Source organism: Dictyostelium purpureum, assembly GCF_000190715.1.
Source record: "Dictyostelium purpureum unplaced genomic scaffold DICPUscaffold_335, whole genome shotgun sequence".
NCBI classification, from domain to species: Eukaryota; Evosea; class Eumycetozoa; order Dictyosteliales; family Dictyosteliaceae; genus Dictyostelium; species Dictyostelium purpureum.
The window spans coordinates 1-24456 of NW_003519671.1; the positions used below are offsets into that span (position 1 = coordinate 1).

At 24.9% G+C, this 24456-nt stretch overlaps 11 protein-coding genes across 11 annotated transcripts; 5 read left to right on the forward strand and 6 right to left on the reverse strand.

Annotated features, from left to right (window-relative positions):
• Nucleotides 1-118: 118 nt before the first annotated feature.
• Nucleotides 119-1785, forward strand: DICPUDRAFT_40402 (uncharacterized protein; the record flags this gene model as incomplete). The annotated part of the gene is made up of 3 exons (XM_003292277.1): nt 119-277; nt 478-1333; nt 1382-1785. 3 exons carry the CDS (start codon nt 119-121, stop codon nt 1783-1785), a joined length of 1419 nt encoding a protein of 472 aa, XP_003292325.1.
• Nucleotides 1786-2123: 338 nt separating this feature from the next.
• On the reverse strand, nt 2124-2911 carry DICPUDRAFT_82943 (uncharacterized protein; the record flags this gene model as incomplete). Its single annotated transcript, XM_003292283.1, has 3 exons — nt 2124-2344; nt 2534-2693; nt 2756-2911. The coding sequence occupies 3 exons, from the start codon at nt 2909-2911 to the stop codon at nt 2124-2126; spliced, it is 537 nt and encodes a 178-aa protein (XP_003292331.1).
• Nucleotides 2912-3611: 700 nt separating this feature from the next.
• DICPUDRAFT_157031 (uncharacterized protein) lies at nt 3612-4778 on the reverse strand (the record flags this gene model as incomplete). The annotated part of the gene is made up of 4 exons (XM_003292284.1): nt 3612-3841; nt 3922-4181; nt 4260-4475; nt 4558-4778. 4 exons carry the CDS (start codon nt 4776-4778, stop codon nt 3612-3614), a joined length of 927 nt encoding a protein of 308 aa, XP_003292332.1.
• A 355-nt stretch (nt 4779-5133) lies between these two features.
• On the reverse strand, nt 5134-7018 carry DICPUDRAFT_99304 (uncharacterized protein; the record flags this gene model as incomplete). The annotated part of the gene is made up of 1 exon (XM_003292285.1): nt 5134-7018. The coding sequence occupies one exon, from the start codon at nt 7016-7018 to the stop codon at nt 5372-5374; it is 1647 nt and encodes a 548-aa protein (XP_003292333.1). The 3' UTR covers nt 5134-5371.
• A 1780-nt stretch (nt 7019-8798) lies between these two features.
• Nucleotides 8799-11640, forward strand: DICPUDRAFT_89768 (uncharacterized protein; the record flags this gene model as incomplete). The annotated part of the gene is made up of 5 exons (XM_003292278.1): nt 8799-8810; nt 8931-9108; nt 9193-9439; nt 9516-10333; nt 10412-11640. The coding sequence occupies 5 exons, from the start codon at nt 8799-8801 to the stop codon at nt 11638-11640; spliced, it is 2484 nt and encodes an 827-aa protein (XP_003292326.1).
• Nucleotides 11641-12237: 597 nt separating this feature from the next.
• DICPUDRAFT_50359 (uncharacterized protein) lies at nt 12238-13737 on the forward strand. Its single transcript, XM_003292279.1, has 5 exons — nt 12238-12540; nt 12608-12942; nt 13017-13240; nt 13314-13432; nt 13505-13737. Exons 1-5 carry the CDS (start codon nt 12378-12380, stop codon nt 13684-13686), a joined length of 1023 nt encoding a protein of 340 aa, XP_003292327.1. The 5' UTR covers nt 12238-12377; the 3' UTR covers nt 13687-13737.
• Nucleotides 13738-13840: 103 nt separating this feature from the next.
• DICPUDRAFT_157035 (uncharacterized protein) lies at nt 13841-15199 on the reverse strand (the record flags this gene model as incomplete). Its single annotated transcript, XM_003292286.1, has 3 exons — nt 13841-14207; nt 14279-14943; nt 15026-15199. 3 exons carry the CDS (start codon nt 15197-15199, stop codon nt 13841-13843), a joined length of 1206 nt encoding a protein of 401 aa, XP_003292334.1.
• A 321-nt stretch (nt 15200-15520) lies between these two features.
• DICPUDRAFT_57884 (uncharacterized protein) lies at nt 15521-17264 on the reverse strand (the record flags this gene model as incomplete). The annotated part of the gene is made up of 2 exons (XM_003292287.1): nt 15521-15946; nt 16019-17264. The coding sequence occupies 2 exons, from the start codon at nt 17259-17261 to the stop codon at nt 15576-15578; spliced, it is 1614 nt and encodes a 537-aa protein (XP_003292335.1). The 3' UTR covers nt 15521-15575.
• A 474-nt stretch (nt 17265-17738) lies between these two features.
• DICPUDRAFT_40381 (uncharacterized protein) lies at nt 17739-20366 on the reverse strand (the record flags this gene model as incomplete). Its single annotated transcript, XM_003292288.1, has 5 exons — nt 17739-19279; nt 19358-19498; nt 19584-19712; nt 19800-20225; nt 20312-20366. 5 exons carry the CDS (start codon nt 20364-20366, stop codon nt 17739-17741), a joined length of 2292 nt encoding a protein of 763 aa, XP_003292336.1.
• A 2482-nt stretch (nt 20367-22848) lies between these two features.
• On the forward strand, nt 22849-23556 carry DICPUDRAFT_95583 (uncharacterized protein). Its single transcript, XM_003292280.1, has one exon. The coding sequence runs from the start codon at nt 22952-22954 to the stop codon at nt 23513-23515; it is 564 nt and encodes a 187-aa protein (XP_003292328.1). The 5' UTR covers nt 22849-22951; the 3' UTR covers nt 23516-23556.
• Nucleotides 23557-23787: 231 nt separating this feature from the next.
• Nucleotides 23788-24347, forward strand: DICPUDRAFT_40387 (uncharacterized protein; the record flags this gene model as incomplete). Its single annotated transcript, XM_003292281.1, has 2 exons — nt 23788-24058; nt 24127-24347. The coding sequence occupies 2 exons, from the start codon at nt 23788-23790 to the stop codon at nt 24345-24347; spliced, it is 492 nt and encodes a 163-aa protein (XP_003292329.1).
• Nucleotides 24348-24456: the final 109 nt, after the last annotated feature.

Consider the following 24456-nt stretch of genomic DNA (forward strand, 5'->3'; position numbering starts at 1 on the left):
AATTTTTTTTTTCTTATACTTTCCATTTTCTTTCTTTTTTATTATTTTTTTTTTTTGTTTATAAACACTGCTAAAAGAATAAATCAATATTTCAAATATATGTATTGGTTTTTATATAATGGATAGTGATATATTATTTTTCTCTATTTGGAGAAATGTTTATCTTAGATGGTTCATAAGCTCAAAGTTGGAGCAGTTCAAGAAATATTCAGCAATTACCTATAATTCAAACGAAGAAATTAAAAACGATAAGTTTATAGATTATAGAACGACAGTGGTTATTAATTTTGCAGAGCCTATCGAAGAGGGATTACTATTACATAGCTCAGCTGAAATTATTCATTTTGCCAATGGTCACAATCAAATAATTCCAAAAGATACCCTAGTCACAATCAAATAATTCCAAAAGATACCCTACCAAACAACTCATTAAAGTCCATCAAATTTGGGAATCTATTTGATCAAATCGTTGATTAGGGGGTATTACCAAATAATGGGAAATTAAAGAAACTTGTGTTTGGGAATAACTATAACCAAGAGTTAGTTGAGGGCGCAATTCCACAAGGTGTCGAAGAGTTGTTTTTAGGAAAATCTTTTAATAAACCATTGTATGGAGGTGAAATACCAAACTCTGTTAAAATATTAGATATGGGCGAGCGTTATAATGAACATCTTTACAGTGGATCAATTCCAGACTCTGTCGAGGTGTTGTCTCTATCCTGGAGTTTTAATATGCCATTAAAACAAAGCTATACTTTCAAAGGGGAGTTTAAAAATGGTTCCATTCCACCTAATGTTAAAAGTTTAGACTTGGGTCTAAGTTTTAATCAAGAGCTTCCCAGTGGCATTCTTCCTTCATCCATTACCAATCTAATAATTGGTTCAAAGTTTAGTCAAATGATAAAGCATGGGTCAATACCTGACAGTGTGACCTCTCTCACATTGCCATACAAATACAATCAAACAATATTTGAAAATATCTTGCCAGAATCAATCAAAGAGTTAACAATGGGCTATACCAAACAAATAAAACCAGGAGTGTTGCCAAAGTATCTAGAATCATTAACTTTACTTTCACTTACAACACAGCTTTTACCCAATTCACTTCCATCAACTTTAAAACACCTCACTCTTAGCAAAGACTATAATCTACCTATTGAAGAGGGTGTCTTACCATCAGGATTGAAAGTTCTTGTATTTGGAGATAGTTTTAATCAAAAGTTATCGCCAGGTGCAATTCCACAACAACTCGAGGTTTTAAAATTAGGATTTTATTATGATCAATTCATTCCAATGGATTTACTCCCAAATACAGTTCATACATTAGATTATCGTTGCTATTCACCTAAACACCCGATTCCAATTCCACCATTGTGCAAAGATTTAACAATTCCAACACTTGATCCAGAATATATCAAATTCATTCCACCATCAGTAACAACTCTTACCGTTACATCTCCGTGTACACTTCCTCTCCCAATAGATTTATTACCACCATCAATTAAAAAACTAATTATATCACAAAGACCTCATCCTATATTATCTGGTTCCATCCCACAATCTGTTGAAACTATTATTTCAGATGGATTTATTAAATTTGATTCTGGTTCAATCCCTTCAAGTTGCAAATCACTTTCAATCAATATTCCTAGTTTTGGTGACGAATTATTGCTTCCTGACATTATTCCAAACTCTGTTGAATATTTAGAATCAAATAGCAATTGTTTCGCTAAAGGTTCAATTCCACCTTCGGTCAAAACATTAAATGTAAGTAATTTTTATTAAAACTATTACAAAACAATGTATTATATAAACTAATTTTTAAAATAATATTAGATACATCGTCTCATCAAAAACAAAAATTCTTATATTCCCTCTACTGTAAAGACATTAATATTGGGTGACGAGGTAAAATATTTGGAATATTACTCAAAAGTTATACCCGACACAATCGAAACAATAATTTGTGAAGACCATAGCTCTCCTTTTTATCCAATACCCTACGACCATTTACCAAAATCACTAAAAGAATTAAGAATAAAAAGCAATAATTTGAGATTAATCTAACAAAAGAGAATAATTAAATTAATTTTAAAAAATAAAGATAGTTTATTAATCATTCTTTAAAAGAATGGTTTCTTTATTAATGAAAATTTTGTTTCTTTTAATACCTTTTCACATTCTAATTTTGTTAAATTGATGTAGTGCACTAAAATTTGAAAAATTTTGACATAGTCTTTTTTTAAAGCAATTGATATTAATTCTTTTATTTCTAAAAAACCTTTTGAAGTCTTTTGAGAGAATCTTGAAAATAGTATATTGAATTTTATATGGATAAGCCTTACTACATTTATGTTTCCAATTTGTATTAGATATCTTTAAAATTCCATTGTAAATTGAAAATTCTTAACCCCAATAAAGTATTTATTAAAAAACTCCATAAATTCAGTTGATACATGTGGATATAAAGTTTCTTTGATTGAATCGAGAAAAATATATCCATTATCTTTGAATATTTTATTATATAAATTACATTTATATAGGGTTATAAAATACTCCACTGAGGAAAACCGAATTGCACTTGTCCTGCCATAGATTTGAAATTCTAAATCTATATCTTCAAAGTAGCCTGGTATTAGGACTGGAAATTCTAAAGCTTTTGATCTCTTATTCATTACCCATTTTAAAAAGGACTGGATCATCAAAGTGTTCTTTTAGTTTCTTCCCAATAAAATTTGTGCATCTACCAATCGACTTTACCAGTTTCAAACAATGATATAATAGCATCCAGTTGGTTGTACATCTCGTCACAGATTAAACTTTTGATAAAATCGTAATTTAAACAAAAATGCACATTAGAGCGGACATAAAGTGATGGATTTAATAATGCTCTTCTTTGAAGACTTGTCATTAGTTTCTCGTAATGTTCGATTACTTGGAGATTTGAGATGTATTGCCAATTGTTATTGTTTTGTTGGAAATATTTGTCCTGGTAAGTTTCAAATAAATAATCTAATATTTCGGTCGATTAAATCGAAGCTAATATGTGGCCTTTTAGTGTATCCAATTTTTTATATTTTACAATTAAATCTATTAAACCTTTGGTGGTTATTAAATCTGCAACTTTGATTATAATAATAACCACCATATTAAATCCCGAAATACTTTGCTGAGGTACACATAAATTGATGGTTTGTATTGTTCAACATATTTGCAAACTTTACTTAAATTTTTACTTAATTTCATTCCTGATAACCACTTAACTGAGTTTGAACTTTATTGTTTTTGAAAATATAATTTTTAATTGTTGTATCTTTATTATTATTTATTATATTATCTAATTATCTTTATGTTGTAATTTTATTTCCCGTATCATCCTCGGCTTCAAATTCCTTTTATCTTTTATTTTTTAAAAAAAATTAGAAATTATTTTAAAATAATGGGTATGAAAAAATAAAATGAAAAAATTTTATTTTAAAAAAGTGGATGCCAACACTATTATTATGTGCATGTATTTCTATTTATTTATTTTTTTATATTTAAAAATAGAAAATAAATAAAATAAAAAAAGTATTCTAATATTTGATATATACTAAAAAATATTTGAATTATTATTTGGAAATTAATGGTAATACATATTTAACGAATAAATCCTCTCTTGAAAGCCATTCAGCATGCTTAACACCTTCGACAGTTGTTAAATTTAATTTACCTTGATTGGCTAAAGTTTGTAATCCAAAAGTATCATTTTTAAAAACAATTGATTCTTCCATTGGAACCATATTTAAATTTGAATCATAAGAACCAAATAATTCTGAAATCCATGGTACTACAATACCATCTTTAATATAAAAATTAAATTAAATTAAATTAATATTATTATTTATAAAAACAGTGGGAATAATATAAGTAAATTCTTACCTTGTGGTGAACCAAAAGCATTGAATGAACCTGAAATACTATTAATGAAATTTTCTTTGTAATTTGGGATCTTTTCTTCTAACTCTTGATTGATAATTGGTAAAAACATGTTATCACGAAGATATCTTTCGTGGTCAATATCGGTCCACCAATTGGCAACTGAGAAATCCTTTTGGAATGTCTTTGTGTATAAAAGGTTGGTTAATTCCTTATCTGTAAAATTACCAAACCAATAGTTATTTGTAAATCCTACACCATAACTAAACATTAAAATTTTTTATTAATATAAATTTACCCAGAAAAAAACCTCTATAATCTATACACCAGTAATGACTTACATTCCCATATGAACACCAGCTAAAGATACGAAATTATCAATATTTAAACCATAGATTTCGGTAATTGATCTTAAAGTTAATGCACCTTGTGAATGACCGATAACATGGAACCCATTATCGAAAGCATTATTATGTTGAACGATGTCGTTAATAGCTTGATAAACATCATTAACTTGCTTAAACATTGTTTTGGCTGATTTAAATCCATTATCAACACTATTAATATTGATGATAAGAAATGGTAATAAGTAAACTTATAATAATAATAAATAATAGATTACAAATTTGCAACAATTACTTTAAAGAAACAGCAATTTGGCCTGGGTTATATTTTTTAATAAATTCTAAATAATGGTTCCAATCTTGATAAGTACCACATTTATTGCTTAATGCAAAACCATGCATTAAAATAACTGGTTTATAAGTTGATGGTGTTGAATTCACATAATTTATATTAATATTAAAAATTATAAAAATAGTCCCCAATATTAACAATATTGAATTATTTTTTTGATTCATGATTTAATGTTTAATTAATTAGATATTAATTAATACTAAATATATTATAAAAATACAAAATAAAAAAAAAAGATTGGAATTACGGAAATGAAAAATAAAATATTTTGAGAAAAAAAAAAATAAAATAAAATAATTTTAAAAAAAAAAAAAAAAAAAAAAAAAAAAGTTTTTTTTTAAATTTCCCACAGAGTTCCGCTTTTTTTAGTTTTAACAAAACTAAAAAGAAGCACTAAATAGTGTTGATGAAGTGCGTGGTATTATAATAAAAATTTTCTTACTTCTTACTACCTTTCTTTTGAAAAGTTTAATTAAATTATCAGATTATTGGAAGATTTTTATTTTTATTTTTATTTTTATAAAATTTATAAAATTTATAAAAGTTTATAAACAATGTTTTTTTTTTATTTTTATTTTTTTATTTTTTTTTAATTTTTTATTTTCTATAATAAATAAAATGTTTGTTTTTTGATGCAGCGTAGGTATTCGTATAAAAAAAAATACTATATATTATCCATTATTATTATATAATAAATATATTTTTTATATAGTACAATATACTATAGTTTTAAAATTATAATTTTTTTTGAATATTTTTAATAATAATTATTTGATGGTGGAGAGTGTGATTGAGAAAGTCCTGGTCTTGGGGGTCTTGGAGGTATTGAAACTGGATTAGTTTTAAATGTTGATGATGAAGAAGGTTGTTGGGGTGATGGTTTATTTCTAGCTGGTATAGCAGGTGGAGTACTTTGTGAAATGGATCTTGGTTTAACTAAAGGTGGTGGTGAAGTTGAAAAAGATGATGTACCTGGTGGTGAGGATGGCCCCAATGGTGGTGGAGGTCTATTTCTTAAGGTAGAGTATTGTGGTTTTGGTGGAGCTGATGACAATGATGGTTGGGATGGTGAGGTTTTGGGTAATGGATAAGTTGTTTTATTTAAATTTACAAAATTTGATTTGGGTACGGGTGTTTCCTCTTGCTGTGAAGGTTGATAAAATTGTTGCTTTGGTGGTTTATATAATGATGGTTTTTTAATAGGCTCCACATATTGCTGTTGTTGTTGTTGTTGTTCTTGTTCTTGTTCTAATTCATAATACTCTCTGTCTCTTAAATGAACTTCATTAACTTCCATACATAACATTTTATCCAATTGAACCTGGTTATTTAATAACTCTTTTTGACCATCTAAAATAAAAGAAATTTCAATTTGATTATCCAATTTAAGTTCAAACTTTAATTCGATTTTTTGCTTTAATGTTGAAATTGTGCATGGTACTGGTACTTGAATTAAACGTCTGTCGATATAAAATATTTTGAGGGTGACTTTCATCTCTGATATTACAGCACTAATGGGTCTTGATGGTAGTTTTTTTGATGGTAATGGTGGTGGCTTTGGTGGCGATGGTTTATATAATGATATATTTGATGGATAGGAAGAGGATGATGATGATGATGATGATGAAGGTGAACCAAATGATGGTTTAGAAGGTGGTTTGGGTGGTAATGCAGAGTTTTGTGTTTGTTCTCTTGTAGGTGTTGGTGGTAATGAGGGAGGTGCCGATGATGGGGATGGAGCTGGTGGTGAAACAGAAGGACCTTTTAATACATAACTTGTTGGTGAGGTTGAAAGTTCAGTAGTTGGGGTTGGTGCCTGTACAGGTTGTTTAGGTTTACTTTGACCCTCGCTGACTCTTGGTGGTTTGAATAATAAGCCTAAAGGTATAGGTCTAGTGTGAAAATTTGATTGAGAACCATCAGCAATTTTTCTACATTGATCTTTAAATATCTGCATATCGGTTGGTTGATGTTGACACTGTATTGCTTGGGAGGCAACTGATGAACCAGCTCTACCTAATGCTAACGCTTTATTGAATAAAATCTCGGCCAATAATAGTTTATGATCCAAACCCAATTGTTTGTAGTCGATATATTCGTGACCTCTTAATTTTGAAACAGTTTCGTCGTAATCTACAATTGCATGATTTAAATCTCCACCCAAGTGATGTGCAACTCCTCTCATAAAATATGATGCTGCTAAATATTTGTCTTGTTCTATTGATCTATTGAAATAATCTATTGCGCTTCTATAATTATTTGATTTTATATACATAACACCAATATTATAATTGATTTTTGATGTAGCATCAATGGATGACAATATTCTTATTGACTCTTGTGTGTTGCCATTCTCATAGATTTCGATTGACTGGTTCCATTTCTTGATAGTTTGTTTTAGCATTCCTTAAAGGTTAAAAATTAAAATAATTTTATGAAAAAGAAAATTTCTTATAATTTTTTGTTGTTTTTTTTTAATAAAAACAGTGTTTTAAATAAATAATAAATAGGATAATAAATAAATAAATAAATAACAAATAAATTTATAGTTTTATAAAAACATGAAATAAATAAATAGTTTAAAATAAATTAACTGAAAATTAATTATTTGCAGTCTGGATTATGTGAATAAAAACAAGAAAATTTACAAAAAAAAAAAAAAATAATAAAATAAAAAAGTGTATTATTAGATGTGGGTGTGTGAAAAAAATAAAAACATACAAATTTTTATATATTATTTTACTATTGTTTAAAGAGGGTTTATTAATGTTGTCCTGTACATATTATAAAAAATAGTGGAATAAGAAAAAAATAAATTAATATTAAAAAATAACACGTTTAATTGTGTGGATTTTTTTTTTTTTATTATTTTTTATTATTTTTTTTTATTTTTTTTATTTTTTTTATTTTTTATTATTTTTAATTTTTTTTTTTGCTTTAACAACCCAAATTCTTTCTGCTCCGCTTTTTTTTTTTTTTTTTTAAAAAGAAAATGACAAATTTAAACCATATTTTACTTCAACAATACCCCACCCATATTTTGTCTTTTTATAAAAAAAATAGGAACAAGGCACAAAAACAAGATTCATACATTTTTTTTCTTATGAAAACTCACATAAAATCAAAAAAAAATAATGATATTTTTAATTTTAATAAGATTAAAAGATCTTTTTCCTATAATTTTTATTTTTATCCACACACATCACTTTTACCGTTTAGTTTTTTTATTATAATAAAAATCAATATTTTTATTTTAAATTTCATATTTACCTATATAAATAAATTTATTTTTATAATTCAAATAAAATAGTGATAGTGTCTACACTTTTTTTTTTTTTTTTTTTTTTTATAAAAATAAATTAATAAAGGAAATCAATATAGAAAATTTTTCTTTATTTTTTATTGATTACATTTCATTGTAAAAATTAAATAAATCGATTAATTAGTTTAAAGATGTAATTCATAATCATTTGTTTATTTATTATGGAGTGGGACCAATCATACAATTATTGTAAATGAATAAAAGAAGAGATATCAAATTTCTTATTATGTTAATATCGATATTAATATTTATAATTGCATTAACAAATATTGATTAATTAATTTATACACACAATATACAAATAAAGATTAAATGAGGTAAATAATAGAATAAAAATGTGGGACACACAACCACAGTGCATGCACTATGGTTAAATTTAATGTTATTTGTTTTAGTGGTGAGAAAGTATTAATTTTATATTTAAAAAAAAAATAAAATAAAAATAAATTAATAACAGATTTTTATTATAATTAATAATTAAAGAAATCGAAAATAAATTAAAATGGATGTTGAGTGTGTTTAATTGGTATTTATTTGATTTATAAAAAATATAAAAAAATAAAATTAAAAAAAAATAAAAATATTTTTTTTATTTTTTTTTTTTTTTTATTATTTTTAATTATTTTTTTTTTTTTTTTCATTTTTTAATAAATTTTTTTTTTATATTTTTTTTAATAAACTATTTGTAGCGTGTTGTTATATTACATTAATATATCAATACCATACAACAATATTTTATAGTTTTATTTCTTAAATTATTTTGTTTTTTTTAATTTTTATTGGAAAAAAAGTTTTTGATTTATTTTAAACAATAACAAATTTTTACATTTTATATTTATATTAAATATCATACATGTTATAAATGCTTACAAATGTAATATTCAAATTATTTTATTCAATAATAATATTAATTATAATAATAAAAAAAATAATAATAATCTATCAGATTTTTTTTTTTGTTTTTGTTATTAATTCAAATTTTATTATTTTTTAGAGAATTTTATTTTCAAAAGAGAATGTATTTGTCTACCCTCCAGAAATAGAAAAAGGTATAAAAGGTACAATATCAATATGTAGTTTAGATAAAGGGTCTATATATTTATGTTGGATACCAGATTTAGATCAAGATGATAGTCAAAATACTTCACAAGACGATAATGACAATAGTAATAGTAATAATAGTAATATTATATTACCTTCATCCCCAACATCATCATCATCATCAACTGTTTCAAATACATCATCACCAGCATCAGCAAATACAATGTTTAATAAAAATCCACTAGCAGCCAGCACAATTGTTGAAATTGATGACCAAAATTCATGGGTGGTAAGAGTGCATATTAAAGAATTAAAGTCAATTAAAAAGTATACACCAAATATAGGCACACCATATATTATAATCACCAGTAGAAAGGGTACAGCTTTCTTTCCTTTCTTTTTTGAACATGGAGGTGTTAGAGAATTTTTAAAATCATTATCACAAATTATACATTTAAAAAAGTAATTAAAAAACTAAATAGCATCATCCTTATTTATTAATAAAATAACACAACAATATTAATATATTTTTTTTTAGATCAAACCTTGATTCAAATTTTTTTACAGTTGTTGATTTTTCAGATCCAGTACAAAGAAGTTTATCAAGTATGAATTTGTCAGAGTTTTATAATGAGGAGGACCAAGAGCAGCCTCAACCATTACAGCAGCAGCTCTTTAGTGAACCATTATCACCGCAGCAACCCCAGCAAGAATCACTATATCAACAATTAAAAAGACAGCAAAAATTAGAAGAGGATTTTAATAAAGATTTAACATTTGAACATGATATGGAGTTACACAATCAAGAAAAAGATTCAAAATATTCACTTTTATCATCAACTAACCAATTAAAGAAAGCACAAGAAATATCTGTATCATTAGCCAATAGTTTTAATAGTAATAATAGTGGAAACAATAGTACAAATACGAGTTTCAATACAAGTAGTAATATTAATATTAATAGCTCCAACAGTACCAAATCAAATAATACCAACATTCTTAGTAGTTCAACATCTGTATTACAACCTCCAATACCATCAGTATCAACATCATTTAGTAAATCTACCAATGGTCTATCATTATCATCACTATTATCTAGATCTACATCACCAACATCACCAATACCAATTGAAAAAAATAATACATCCATTTCAACATCACCTTTACCATCACCATCAACTACCAAATATTTATCAACAAGTGTTGGCAGCGATAATGAAGCAAATAAAAGAGATAGCGATAACAACTCATTATCGACTTCACCAACAAATAAAAGAGCATTAAAACGTGAAATATCCTCAAGTATATTTGATAACTTTGCAAAGGTTAACCAGTTGGCAAAATCTGTACAAAAAAGTAATTATTTTCAATAGAAATTAATAAATATAAAATTATAATATATTAATATCATTTTCTTTATTTAATTTTCAATAGATATCTTTGAAGAACCAGCAAAGAAAATAGATAATCATTTTAGAAATTTAATTAGTGGATCAAAAACATCATCAATAGGATCACAATTATCACCACAGAATCCAAATAATCAATATTTTGATATATTAAATGAATCAACATCATCATTGAATGCATCAACCGATTATTTTACACCATTTAATATATCATCATCCAACTTTTCAATAGAGTTGGGCGTAAACAGAAGAGAATGCAATCCTTTATCACCAAGTGAATGGTATAGCTATTTTGATGACGAAGGAAGAATATGTTTAGCAAACCAACAAATATTATTAAAGAAAATATTCTATGGAGGTATTGATGATTCAATTCGTCAAGACGTTTGGCCATTTTTATTGGGTTTCTATTCATTTGACTCTACTTATTCTAGCAGAGAAGTGGTTAAATATGAAAAAACTCAACAGTACTTCACAATTAAGAGACAATGGGAATCTATATCATGCGAACAAGAATCAAGATTTTCAAAATACTCATCTAGAAAAATGCTCATTCGTAAAGATGTCATTAGAACCGATAGATTGCATCCAATGTTCGTGTATGGAGAGGATGATTTTGACCAAAATCCAAACCTAAAGCTAATGAATGATATATTGCTCACATATTCATTCTTTAATTTCGATATTGGTTATGTGCAAGGTATGAGTGATTTATTATCACCCATTCTCAACGTTATGAAATGCAAAGAGGTAGAGTCGTTCTGGTGCTTCAAGGGCCTAATGGATAGATTAGAGAGTAATTTCCACAAGGATCAAAACGGTATGCACACTCAACTATCAACATTATCAAAACTTTTAAAGTTTATAGATTTAGAACTATACTCTCATTTGGAACAAAACAACGGCGAAAATATGTACTTTTTCTTTCAGTCTATTTTAATTTGTTTCAAGAGAGAATTTTCATTTGCTGACGTCAAAACTCTTTGGGAAATATTATGGAGCAACTATCTAACTAAAAATATACCAATTTTCATGTGCTTATCAATTTTATTAAAAGAAAGAAATAATATATTGGAAGAAAATATGGCATTTGATCAAATCTTAAAATTAATAAACGAAAAATCAAATAAAATGAACTTGGAGGACATCTTAATTGATTCAGAGTCACTTGTAAAATATTTCATAGTAAAACAAATGTCTATAAACGCAGATAAATCATTAATAAAATTAAAAGAATCAATTTCAATTTATTAATAAAAATATTAGTAAATAAATTATTTATTTAAAATTTAAATAAATTTAAATCTATAGTTAATTTTATTTATAAAATAATATAATCATTTTTTAAAAAAAATAATTAAAAATTAAAAATAAAAGATAGTGACATTTGTTTTAATAATTATTAGTTTTTTTTAAATTTTTTTTTTTTTATATTTTCAATTTTTTAAATTAAATATTTAATTTACATATTTAAAATTTACATTTTTTTAATCACATATATTTAATAAATATTTAAATAAAGGTTTACAAAAAAAAATTGTGTTCTTATCCGGATTCAAAATAAAATATAAACATTCTCCAAATTATAATAAACTATGGGTAAGCTATAATAAAAAATAGAAAATTAAAAAAAAGAAAAATAAATAGCATAGTAAATAAAACCCACATATTATGGAATACTATGGGATGTTATACAATAAATAAAAATTTTAGGTATAACCTAACACCACCCACCATATTTTATATTTCAAAAAAATTAATAAAATAAAAATAAAAATAATTAATTTTTTTAAAAAAAATGTGTGTGAAATTAAAATGGTAGTGTGAACATACTAGCATTTTAAAAAGAGTCATAAGTTTGATAATTTAATAATTTTTATTTATTGGTTAATTTTTTTTATATAAAATTTTAAATAAATTGGATTTTTTTTCATTTTATTTATTTATTTATTTTTTACTTATATAACTTAAATTTTTTAATTTTGTTAACAATGGTACAAGTTAAACAGATTTTATTGAAAGATAATATTCAAGCTAGGGAACCAAATAAGGACGATTTCATTCAAAATACCGTCGAGGTAAATGAGTCAAATATTCCAGATGATAAAGTATTAGTCCGTTTAGTTGATGTCTCTGTAGACCCATATTTAAGAGGTAATAATTAAAAAAATATCAAAACTTTTTTATATCTTTTTATTAATTATTTTAATTTTATAAAAAGGTCGTATGTCATTAGGTAAATCATATATTGAACCATTTAAACCAAATGAACCAATTTTAAGTGGTTGTGTTGCTAAAATTGAAAAAGTTGGTAAAAACGTTACCAACTTTGCAGCTGGTGATTACGTTGCAGCAATGTTACCATGGCAAGAAAAAGCAGTTGTTTCAGTTGGTAAAGACTGGGTTAAGGTTGACCCTAAAATGGCCCCATTACCAAGTTTCTTAAGTTTATTGGGTATGACTGGTTTAACTGCTTTTCATGGTTTAATGGAAATTGGTGAACCAAAAGCCGGTGAAACTTTAGTTGTAAGTGCTGGATCTGGTGCAGTAGGAAGTGTATGTATGGTTTAATATCACTTATGTCAAATTATAAATTAGTATTATTAACAATTTTAATTTAATTGTTTTAGGTTGTTGGTCAAATTGGTAAAATTTTAGGTTTAAGAGTTGTTGGTATTGCTGGTTCTGAAGATAAAATTAAATTCATGGTTAATGAATTGAAATTTGATGCTGGTATTAATTATAAGAGTCCACATTATAAGGAAGAATTGGCTGCAGCTTGTCCAAAAGGAGTTGATGTATATTTTGAAAATGTTGGTGGTGAAGTCTCTGATGCTGTTTGGCCTTTATTAAAGTAAGTGTTTTTAAATTTTCAAATGAGTTACAATATTATTTACTAAAATAATGTTATTTATGTTTTATTTTAGTTTCAAAGCCAGAATTCCACTTTGTGGTGTTATTAGTGCATACAACAAGAGCGCAGATATTGGTCCACGTCTCCAAATTCCACTCCTTAAAACCAGTTCAAAAATGCAAGGTTTTATTGGTAAGCATATAGTTAATTAATTTTTATTATTTTAAATAGTCCAGGTTGTATTTACTATTTTTTTTCTCGTAGTATTTAACTATGCAGATAAAAACCCACAAGCTATTAAACAATTATCTCAGTGGTTAAAAGAAGGTAAAATTAAAGATAAACACACAGTTAACCAAGGTTTTGATAAAATTGTTCCATCATTCTTATCATTATTCAATAGTAACCATCTAGGTAAAATGGTTATTGAAATTTCCAAAGATTAGACTTTAAAGAAAAAAATAAATAAAGTTTTACAATAGCTTTTTTAGAAGGAAAATTTTTTATTTTATTTATTTTGTTTTTATATGAATGTATCGGAATTTAATAGTATATGATATATATACTATTATATTTTTTTTGGTTAGTTTTTCTCTTTAATTATGGTTCAAAGTGGTCGACGAGATGATCAACTATATCCCATCCTTCGCCATTAATTGACTCTCTTTTTACTACTATATTGGTATGTGATAAAAAGTTTTTGAAATACATATGGTAACGAACAAAATCTAATTTTCTTAGATTCTTTAAAATTCTTTTTAAATGTAAGTGATGTGTATCGTGAGTGAAAAACTCATCAATTTTACTGTCATCATGGTGATAGTGAGGTTTTTTTGTTGTTTGTTTGGTGTTTGATTCTTTATAGCCTTCATTTGAATCTTCATCCTCTTCGAGTTTTTCTAATACCTCTGGGTCAATATCCAAAATGGTTTCTTCTTCAATAACATGTTTGTATTTTTCTGTGAATCTAAATAAAACAATTTTAAAATATTAATATATAGGTGGTAATTTAAATTAAAAAAATAAAATAATACATACTTCATAGTTTTGCCTAGTGTGTATGGGTTTTTAGCAGAAATGTCAGAGGTACAAAAATTAACTTGGATATCGTTGTAAATATTAGAATATAGAACACGCTTTCTGAATTGTTTAAGACCCTCAAAGAAAATACCCTCAGTCATTCTAACTAGCAATGGCAATGGTACACTTTGGTCATTTGTAATAATTTCATTTTCTTCTTTTTTTTCAATAATGGTTATGGTTGGGGATCCAGTTTCTGTTGTTGTTGATGTTGCTGTTGTTTCTGCTGCTGTTGGTGATACTGTTGTTGTTTTTGGTGAGTCACTTTCTAATGAATGTAGATCATTTAAAATTAATTGTTTACCGGTAACTGATAAAAGGTTGTCAACAAATACATGTGCAATTTTATTAAATACTGTTGTACTTGGTCTTCTACTTCCGCAATGCGGTGATGATAAACTTATGAATTGGTCAGGTTTACAACGTTCGAAAAAACCATCTCTATATAATAGTCCAATAGCATATCTTGTAATTAATCCACCTAGACTGTGTCCTATCATTGAAATTTTCTCTGGATGATCATATTGCTCATATAGTTCTAAAACCTCTTTATATAATCTTGTACCAATTTTATTTATACCGTCATGTGTTGCTAAAAAATAACTATTGCTTTTTGCAGATATCTAAAATAAAAATAACAATAATAATATTAATAAAAATATTTATTTTTTTTAAAATTTTAATATTATTTTAAAAGATACATACAAATACACAATTGTCATAGTTTTGTTTTATAAAGTGATTTTTAATTGTATTGAAATCTTCGAAAGTACCATGTAACCCATGTTGTAAAACTACCAAATGATTAATTTTTTTTTTTTCCTCGATATTTGGTGAGGAAGAGGTGGAGGTTGTAGTAGTATTGTTGTTATTATCCATTTTATATCTATTATCTTTTTGGATTATTTATAATTTATTTATTTATTAGAATAAAAAAAATAAATAAATTAAAATTTATAAAAACAATTTTAATTATTTTTTTTTTATTTTTTATTTTTTATTTTTTTTATTTTTTATAATTTTTAATTTTTTTTTTATTGTGATATTATTTTAAATTCATTTAATCGCGTCATGCTAATTTGTACAAATAATAATGGTTCTTTGCATGCACATTAAAGTTAAAATTTAGTTATTAAACATAGCATGCTAAAAAAATATAAAATATAAAATATAAAATTTAAAATATAAAATATAAAATTTAAAATATAAAATATAAAATTTAAAAAACTTTTTATTTATTTATTTATTTATTTTATTAATATTTTTCATTTACAGTAATTTTTTTATAAATCATATAGTAATAGTTTAGAGTTTTTTTTGATAATGATGGTTTGGAGTTTTCACCAACAAGTCTATAGCAAGCATTACAGAATAAACCGTTCCATAGCATTTCATAGAGTTCAGTATTGGTTTTTTTAATTTCATCGAAATCTGGTAAACAACCAATTTCTTTTGCCAATTGATCAGAATGTATAACATGGTCAACAAATGAAAAATGTTGGTTTTTTATAGAGTTGTATCTAATTTCATATTGTTCTTTTAAATTTATGTCAAATTCATCTTTTGCAGCCAATTGTTTTTTACCACTAAATACCAAACAAGCGAATCTAGCCATTAGCTCCAATGCTATATAATAAAGTAATTAATATTTAATAATAAATAATAATGATTAAAAAAATAATAATGGTCTATACTTACTTGTATAATATGGTGTATTTATTAAACCAACAAAAGCAATATTTTTTAAATTTTTTGGGAAAACTCCTCTGTATAATATACATGGTTGGTTATAATCGTCTGGAATGAATTCAATATCTTGAAGAATTTCAGTATCTAAAAAAGATAGATCCAAATTATAACCATTGCATAATATAATATCATCGAATTCTAACGATTTTAAATATTCATTTTTAAAATATCTATTTCCATTTTCATCTGGTGAGTTTGATTCGAGGGTGATTACTTTTCCTTTACAGTCACTTAAAGAGTATCCTTTTAGTATTTGAATCTTCCCTGATTTTATATTGGATATGTATTCATCACAGGTGATAATACTGTATGGAGGCATTTCGAATGATTTCTTAAATTGAAGTTGTTCACATTCGTGGTTGTTTTTTGATAGTTTTTGAAAAGATTTATTTAAAAACTTGTTATATTCTGTGTTGGTCAGTGATAAATTTTCATAGTTTTGGTTTCTAATATAAAAAACAAAGTCAATGGGCATCTTTACTTGGGCTCCATTATTAAGGGTCAAAGTAACGTCACGGTTAATTACCCATTTATCTTTTTGGCCTCTTATTAGCTGATGAACGCTGTGTGCATGGTTTGTTAGATCTGTGCATATGTGGGTACTGCTTTCTGAATTGCCAACCACAAGTACCCTTTTGTTCTTATAGCTTTCTGGTGATTTATAGTCCTTGGAATGGATTAGCTTTCCGGTAAATGCTTCAAGTAGTTCATCTTTGTCAAATTTTGCTGGTTTATTATTTATACCACTACATATGATCACTTGGTCAAATACTCTTTCTTTTAATACCGGTGTTGCACTTTGGTCAGTTGTATCGGTCCATTGAATTTTCCATTTATCATTTCCTTCTTTTAAGACCTTTACTACATTACTATTAAACTGAATATATTTAATTAAATCAAAATGCAATGCATATTGATATAAGTATTTGTATAGTTGTGGTTGTGTTAAGAAGAATTCATCTTTTGTTTCTTCATCATCTTCAAAGGGAAAATCAGAGAATACACAAGATAGCTTACTTATGGTGGTTTTTAATGAGTTCCAAACTTTTGTATTTTTTGTGACCCAGATACCACCCAAATTTGGTTCTTTTTCGAATACCGTTGGTATATAATTATTACCTTCAATTTCCAAAACTGATTTGCAAGAAACTAACCCCCCTGCCCCACCACCTATTATAGCAATATTTTTCATTTTTAAAATTTATTATAACAAATACTAGTACAACTTAACATATATACTTTTCAAAAAAAAAAAAAAAAAAAAACAAAGAAAAAAAAAAAAGAAAACAAAAAAATGAATTAATAACAAATTAACAAATAGTGATTTTAACACATAACACTCTTCTGTAATAAAAAAATATAAAAAAAAAAAAAACAAAATAATAAATAAATATATCATAAATATTGTGTTGGGTGACATATTAATACTTACCCCAAAAAAGTTTTTATGTTAAAAAAAAATAAAAAAAAATAATAATCCCCACAAATTATGGAGCGATAATAATGAAATTTAATGCTTGCACTTAATAATTTTTATCTATATAAATATTTTTTTATTTTTATTTAATTTTATTATTTTAACAATACAATTTTTTAATATTTTATTCGTCATTATAAATTTGTTTTTTTTTTTTTATTTTCTTAAAAAAAAAATACATATACTTTTATTTTAAAGAGTTAATTGTGTTAAAATTTTTTGAACTAATTGAATAAAAATTTGAGAGGCTTCAGGTTTTGATTTTAATTGTTTTAATTCTTGAATTATATTTTGTTCTTTCATTTTACTAATGATAGAGTCATCAGCTAAGGAGAAACCATAGATGATGGCGAGAACAGCTTGTTGAAGATCGTTACTATATTGGCAATTTGCTTGTAATTGTTGGAGTAATCTTTGATGATTTGGGTCGGTTGCGGTAACTTTTTTCTCTCTTTCTAATTGTTGGAATGTAACCATAGAGACTTTAAGGGTTTCGATGAGGTCAGTTAACCAATCATTACGATTAGTAATTAAATCTTTATTATGTTTCATACAGTAGGCTAAACCTTTGGCGCCTTCGCTTTGAAGAATTGGGAATGGAGATTTTAATAAAGTATAAAATGGTTCGATGGCTTCTTTGATGAGGTTGTCTTTTTTATCATCTTCAAGACCAATTTCTGCTTGATTTTCGACGAATCTTAGTATGATTCTAGTTGATTCATAAACTACTCTCATATCTCTTTCTTTTTTCTTTTCGTTTTCTTTAGTTTCTTTGGTCATATTATCTTCTTTCTTTTGTTCCTTTTCAATTGATTTCTCTTCGACTTCTTGTTGTTTCTCTTCAAGCTCTTCAATTTTAGCATCGTCAAGTTGTTGTGGAGCAGAATTGGCTTCAGCAGACTCTTCCATACTGGATGGTATTCTACCATTAGCTAAATCGAGTAAAGATTGTAATGCATCTGGGAATTGTGCAATAGTTTTAAAGTTTGATTGAGCAGAGCCAACGAAATTCTTAAGTAATGATACAGCGGCGAATTGAATGACTTGGTTGTGTACCTTCATATTGAATACAACATTTTCCATTAATGTATTATCTGGAATAAAACCTCTGTGGACAGTTGGAAGGGTTAAATTTCTAATGCAGGATAAACCAAAGTGTTGAATTGGTTGATAATTTGGGAACTTTTTCATGAGTTCAGAGGTGATACCAATAACATTATATGAGTTTAATAGTTTGCAATTCATTTCGCTTCTTGCAAGGTTACCAATGATCATTGATCCATTAATAATTCTTTCTGGGTCTTCAGATGGATCAGTTAAAAGGTCAATAAATATTTTTGGGGTTTTGATAAACTTATCGATAACTTCATCTTCTAATGAACAAAGTGCAACAGTTTTGGTAATATTCTTCTTTACTTTATTATGATCCATAATCTTGAATGGTGCTTTATCGTCGCTTTCTGGATATTTTGGTGTTGCTGTGGTCATTATTGTAATCATTCTGTCAATAATATTTTTATTACCTTTACAATAGAAATATTGTCTGTAGTCATCGTTATCTGCTAATTTGAAAATTAATTCTGATGTTACTGGTGCAACTGAAATATCTTTATCTTTTTCAATATCTTCAACTTTAAATTCATTAATAATTTCTCTTTGTTTTTCTGAATTTTCAATTAACTCTAATAAATTATTTAAAAATCCTTCTTGTAAAATTTCTTTTTGTAAATCCTCTAAAAATAAATAAAATTAATACTATTAGTAATTTTTTTTTTTTTTTTAATTTTTTTGATTAAAATAAAATTACTTACTATTTTGTGATAAAACTGATAATGATTGAACTAAATCTTGTGCAAATGAATTTTCATAATAACCTTCATTATTAAGTGATTTTTGTAATGAGTTAAATAATCTTTCAACTTCTTTAAAATGAATATTCATTTGAGTTTCCTCTAAAATAATTTTAAATTTAATGGATTTAAATTTTAGTTAGTAAACAAATTGCATTGTATTTAAATATAGCTTATTAATATTTACCATTGTCAATAATATTACTAAATGCTTTAATTGCCATTTGATTAACTTCTTCATTTGAATTTTCAGCGCAAATAATATCAATTAAAATTGAAACAGTACCTAATTTAAAGAATTCAAGTTGAATAAAGTCTAAATATTATTAAAAAAGAATTATTTAGTTAGTTTAAATTTATATACATATATAAATGGTTAAAAATAGTTTATCAATATACGAACCAGTTTCGGAAGAAAGATTGGCAATTGATGCACATGCAGTTCTTTGAACTGATGAATATTTTGATTGGTTAATTAAATAAACAATATATCTTAAAATTGATGGGAATTTGTCAAAAATGTATTCTCTATTTGGCTCGTTTTCATAAGTTAAATTACCAATTAATCTGCAAATCATTGAGAATAATTCAGCATCTTCTTTTGTAATATCTTTTTCGAATGATTTTTCATCGTTTGGTAATAATAATTCGAATAATTTTGATGTTTTTTCGATGATATTGGATGGTGATCTAATAATAGTTTCTCTATTATCTTGAATTTTTGATAAATCTGCTAATGTCTTGTAAATTAATGTATTCTCTTCAACATTATTTTTATTTATTTGAATTTTTTTAATAATATTTTCAACTGAATCTTCTGTAGCTGATTCTATAATATTATAAAATGAATAATAAAATAATTAATAAATATTCTATTTTAAAATTTATTTTAATAATAATAATAATTTATATTACCTTGAGTTGATTTATCTGAACCTAAATCATTAATTAATTTTCTAATTTCTTCCATATTTTATATATATATAGATACTATTTAATATCTATTGTGAAAATTAAAAAAAATAAAAAAAAATAAATGAAAGTAAATGAACACAAAAAAAAAAATAAAAAATAAATTTTAAAAAAAATTTAAAAAAAAATATTTTTTTATAATTTTTTTTTTATAAAAACTTTCAAATAATTTTTTTTTCATTATTATTATTTTAATTAAAAATAAAACTAAAAATAGAATAATTAAATAAATGTATATTATTTCTACAAAAGAATAGCAATGGAAGTAATTAAATAATTTTTATATATACACAAAAAATATAAAATAAAAATAATAAAAATTATTTAAAATAATTTATTTAAAAAAAATCTTTTTTTTTTTTTTTCCAATTTTTTTTTTTCTTATTTTTTTATCATATCGATTAATATTATTTTTACACAAACATGGATAGTTGTTATAATAATAATAATAATAATAATAAAATTGGTAATAGTGATAATAATGGTTTAGAAATATTATTTTGGAAAATTTTTAGAAATGTTTATATAAGATCAATTATATTTGAATCATTTTCACCATTAACGACCATCGAGCTAAATAAATCAAATAAATATTATTTAGGCTATAAAATATCTTTCAGTAAATTAAATAGTTTAAAATGGTTTATTAGAAATAAAGAAATTTCATTATTATTGGATTTCATAAAAGGTGGTAAAGAAATTATTGCCACAGTGAAAGGAGTGCGTCTTTTCTTAAACCGAGTCCATGATATAGAAATTCTATACAAGGTTTTAAATAATGTTACTTTTCAAACTAAAATCAAACAAAAACTAGATTTAATTAAAATTTCAATTGAATTTAACAATTTAAATGCTATCAAAGTCTTGTTTGTGAAATTCTCGTTGGAAGATGGCCTTGGATATGAAGAAAGCGATGTTGAAGATAAATTCTACAATTATTTGTTACAATGTCAAGATGAAACAATATTTAATTTCATTTTTAGTCAAATGCTTACAGAAAATAAAATAGATGTAAATAATATGAACCCAGGCCAAGAATTTTTAATAGAAAAAATATTTCGGTTTTTATTTGAGGCTAATTATTCTTATATTTACAATAAAATTCCAATGTTTTTAAACTATTCGAAATATATCAGTATGGAGGGCATGATCCAATCCCCCACTGCTTTTTTTCTAATTCAAGATCTCGAAGTTATGAAAAAAATTATAGAACTAAATATATATTGTCCCAAAGAAGCTCCAAATTCAAAAATCAATCTATATTTAAAAGACTACAAAAAAAATTATAAAGCAATTATTGAAAGATTACTATTTTTAATTCCAATTCTATTCAAGTACCATCATAAATCTGGTTTAATGTCAAATGAATATAGAGCAAAGTTAGATATGGCCGGAGACTATTTAGTGCAACACGAACATGGGCATGAAGATAATCAAGTATCACAAAGAAATGAAATCAACATTGCTAAAGACCTAATTAAAATTATAAGTTTGGAGCAATCAAATTGTAAATTTAAATTATATATTATTGGAATTCCGAGCATAATAGGTGGTGTCCAATTTTATGTTAACGATGATCATTATATCTCAGTTTATCAAAACTACTCATCAATCAAGAGGGTATTTAAAGATTTAAATGTTGAATACTTAGATTTAAATTTAAAAAGAGATATACCTTCTTTCACACACAGCACTTATTCAATTAAAGAACCAATCGATCTCAATAAGCTCAAGGTATTTATTCAAAAATATACAAAATTTTATCAGCTCCCATTTAGTTTCATAAAATCTATCATATCCAAAGCAAATGTAGACATTTTATCATCCCTAGCAAGTTCCAACTCTTTGTCAATTAAAGACTTCATTGAAAATGAAAACTGTTTTTATAACACTTCATTTGAAAAATTCAAATTATTTATCGAACTCAAATCAAATAATAATGGAAATTACAAAAGTAAAAACCAAGTGGTACTTAGGCCTCAGTGTTTATCTACAAAAGAAGAAATTCAGTTTGTTATGAAATATAAAAAAGATATTAAAGTTGAAAAACTCTATCCAAGTTACTCATCTCTAGAATTACTTTTATTTTTTTCAGACAATTTACAGTTTTCTTCAAAGATCCCAACATTTTTAAAAGATTTCAAATCATCAAGTGACAAGTCCATAGAGAGTAACTCTAATGTTCAAAATATCTTAATACCTTGGGTCAAACATTTGAATACATCCAAATATGCCTGTTTTAATATGCTTTCTTTTAGGGTATTGTTTTTAAATCTATTAGAAATATTTACAAATGATCAAGATTTAAAAAAATATGTGATTCTTCAATTCTCAAATATACCAACCCAATTCACAAATTATTTATTCATCTCCTCAATTTTGGATTTCAATTTAAGAGTTTTAAAATTATTATTCCAAGATTACAAAGGACAATTTAAATTTGATTTTGATTTTTTCAAAAACCATATTCAATCTAGTCAATTCAAATTTAAAACAGCATACAAAAATTGTAAGGATTTAAACAAAGTTTTACAAGTATCCAGATTTTTATTTGAAAATGTATCAAAAAATGAAATTAGAGTAATGGAGCCAATATTCACAAATCTTTATCATAGAGTGTTACTTTGTAATGGTATAACCTTGGAAAAGGTTTTGGAGATCAAAAAAGAATTTGTAAATTACGGTTTATTCGTGGACGACAGCAAGCATAATATTCACCTATATCTATCAATTAAATCTAAAAGATTTAAAAAATATATTGATAAATATATTGACAAAGCATCATCAAAAATAGAAATCTCATTCAAAAGTCTACTATTAACAAATGTTTCAAATCTTTCTAAAACACAATTAAAATCAAAATTGCTAAAAGAATACTATTCAGGTTTATCTTTGGAAAACATTATCAAGTTGGATTTCAATAGTTTATTTATTATTTTATCAAATAACAATAAAATTTCTTTTTCTTCAAATATAGATTTTTTAATAGAAATACAAAATTTGGTTTTATTGGAATCATATTTAAAATCAGAGTCATCATCAAGTTTTAATATTGATATTAATAAAATCGAAAAAAAATTAAAAATTTTTTTTGATTTTAACTATTACAAAAACATATTATTAGAAATTAATAGAATAAAAAAATAGTATATTAAAATAAAATTTAAATAAACAATTATTTATTTATCTAAAAAAAAAAAATAAAGTTTTTTTTTTTTTTTTTTAAATTTTTTTTATTTTTTTTTTAAATTTTTTTTTCATTTTTTTTTTTTCATTTAATTAAACATAAATTTATAAATAATAATAATAATATGACCGATATAGCAGATTCTATACCCGAAAATTTAGAAAATTTAAATTTAAATGAAAATGAAAATGAAAATAAAAATAGTAATAGAATAAATAAATTTGTTACACCAATGACAGTTGGGGACATCGAATATTTACCATACAAGGGCGAATCACAAATACAAGAGCTAATGAGCCTTATCGAAAGGGAATTACCAGAACCATATTCAATTTTCACATATAGATTCTTTTTAAATCAATGGCCAGAACTTTGTTTTTTAGCATATTGCAAAGGTGTTTTGGTTGGTGTAATCATTTCAAAAAAACAACCCCATAAATTATTACAAAGAGGTTATATTGGTATGATTGTCGTAGATAAAGAATATAGAAGAAAAAAGATTGGTAGGTTTAATATTATATGTCATATATAGAAAAGAAAATATTAATATTTTTACTCCACCACCAATTAGGTTCAACACTTGTAAAAATAACAATCGAAAAAATGATTGAAATGAATTGTGACGAAGTTGTTTTAGAAACCATTATAACAAATATTCAAGCAATTTCTTTATACGAAAATTTAGGTTTTATCAGATTAAAAAGATTATTTAGATACTATACTATGGGTGCCGATGCCATAAGATTATTTCTCCCATTAAACGATAATTTTATACCACAATATTACAACTAAAAAAATAAAGAATATATTATATATAAAATGTATATACCAAACAAATTAAAAAAAAAAAGAGTATCTATTAATTTATATACAGGTTTTTTATTATTTATTTAATAATAAT

Coding starts and splice junctions, on each gene's coding strand:
- DICPUDRAFT_50359 (XM_003292279.1), top strand. CDS start 12,378: ATGGTACAAGTTAAACAGATTTTATTGAAAGATAATATTCAAGCTAGG. Junction 13,241..13,313: donor GCTGTTTGGCCTTTATTAAA/GTAAGTGTTTTT, acceptor GTTTTATTTTAG/TTTCAAAGCCAGAATTCCAC. Junction 13,433..13,504: donor AAAAATGCAAGGTTTTATTG/GTAAGCATATAG, acceptor TTTTTCTCGTAG/TATTTAACTATGCAGATAAA.
- DICPUDRAFT_95583 (XM_003292280.1), top strand. CDS start 22,952: ATGGAGCCAATATTCACAAATCTTTATCATAGAGTGTTACTTTGTAAT.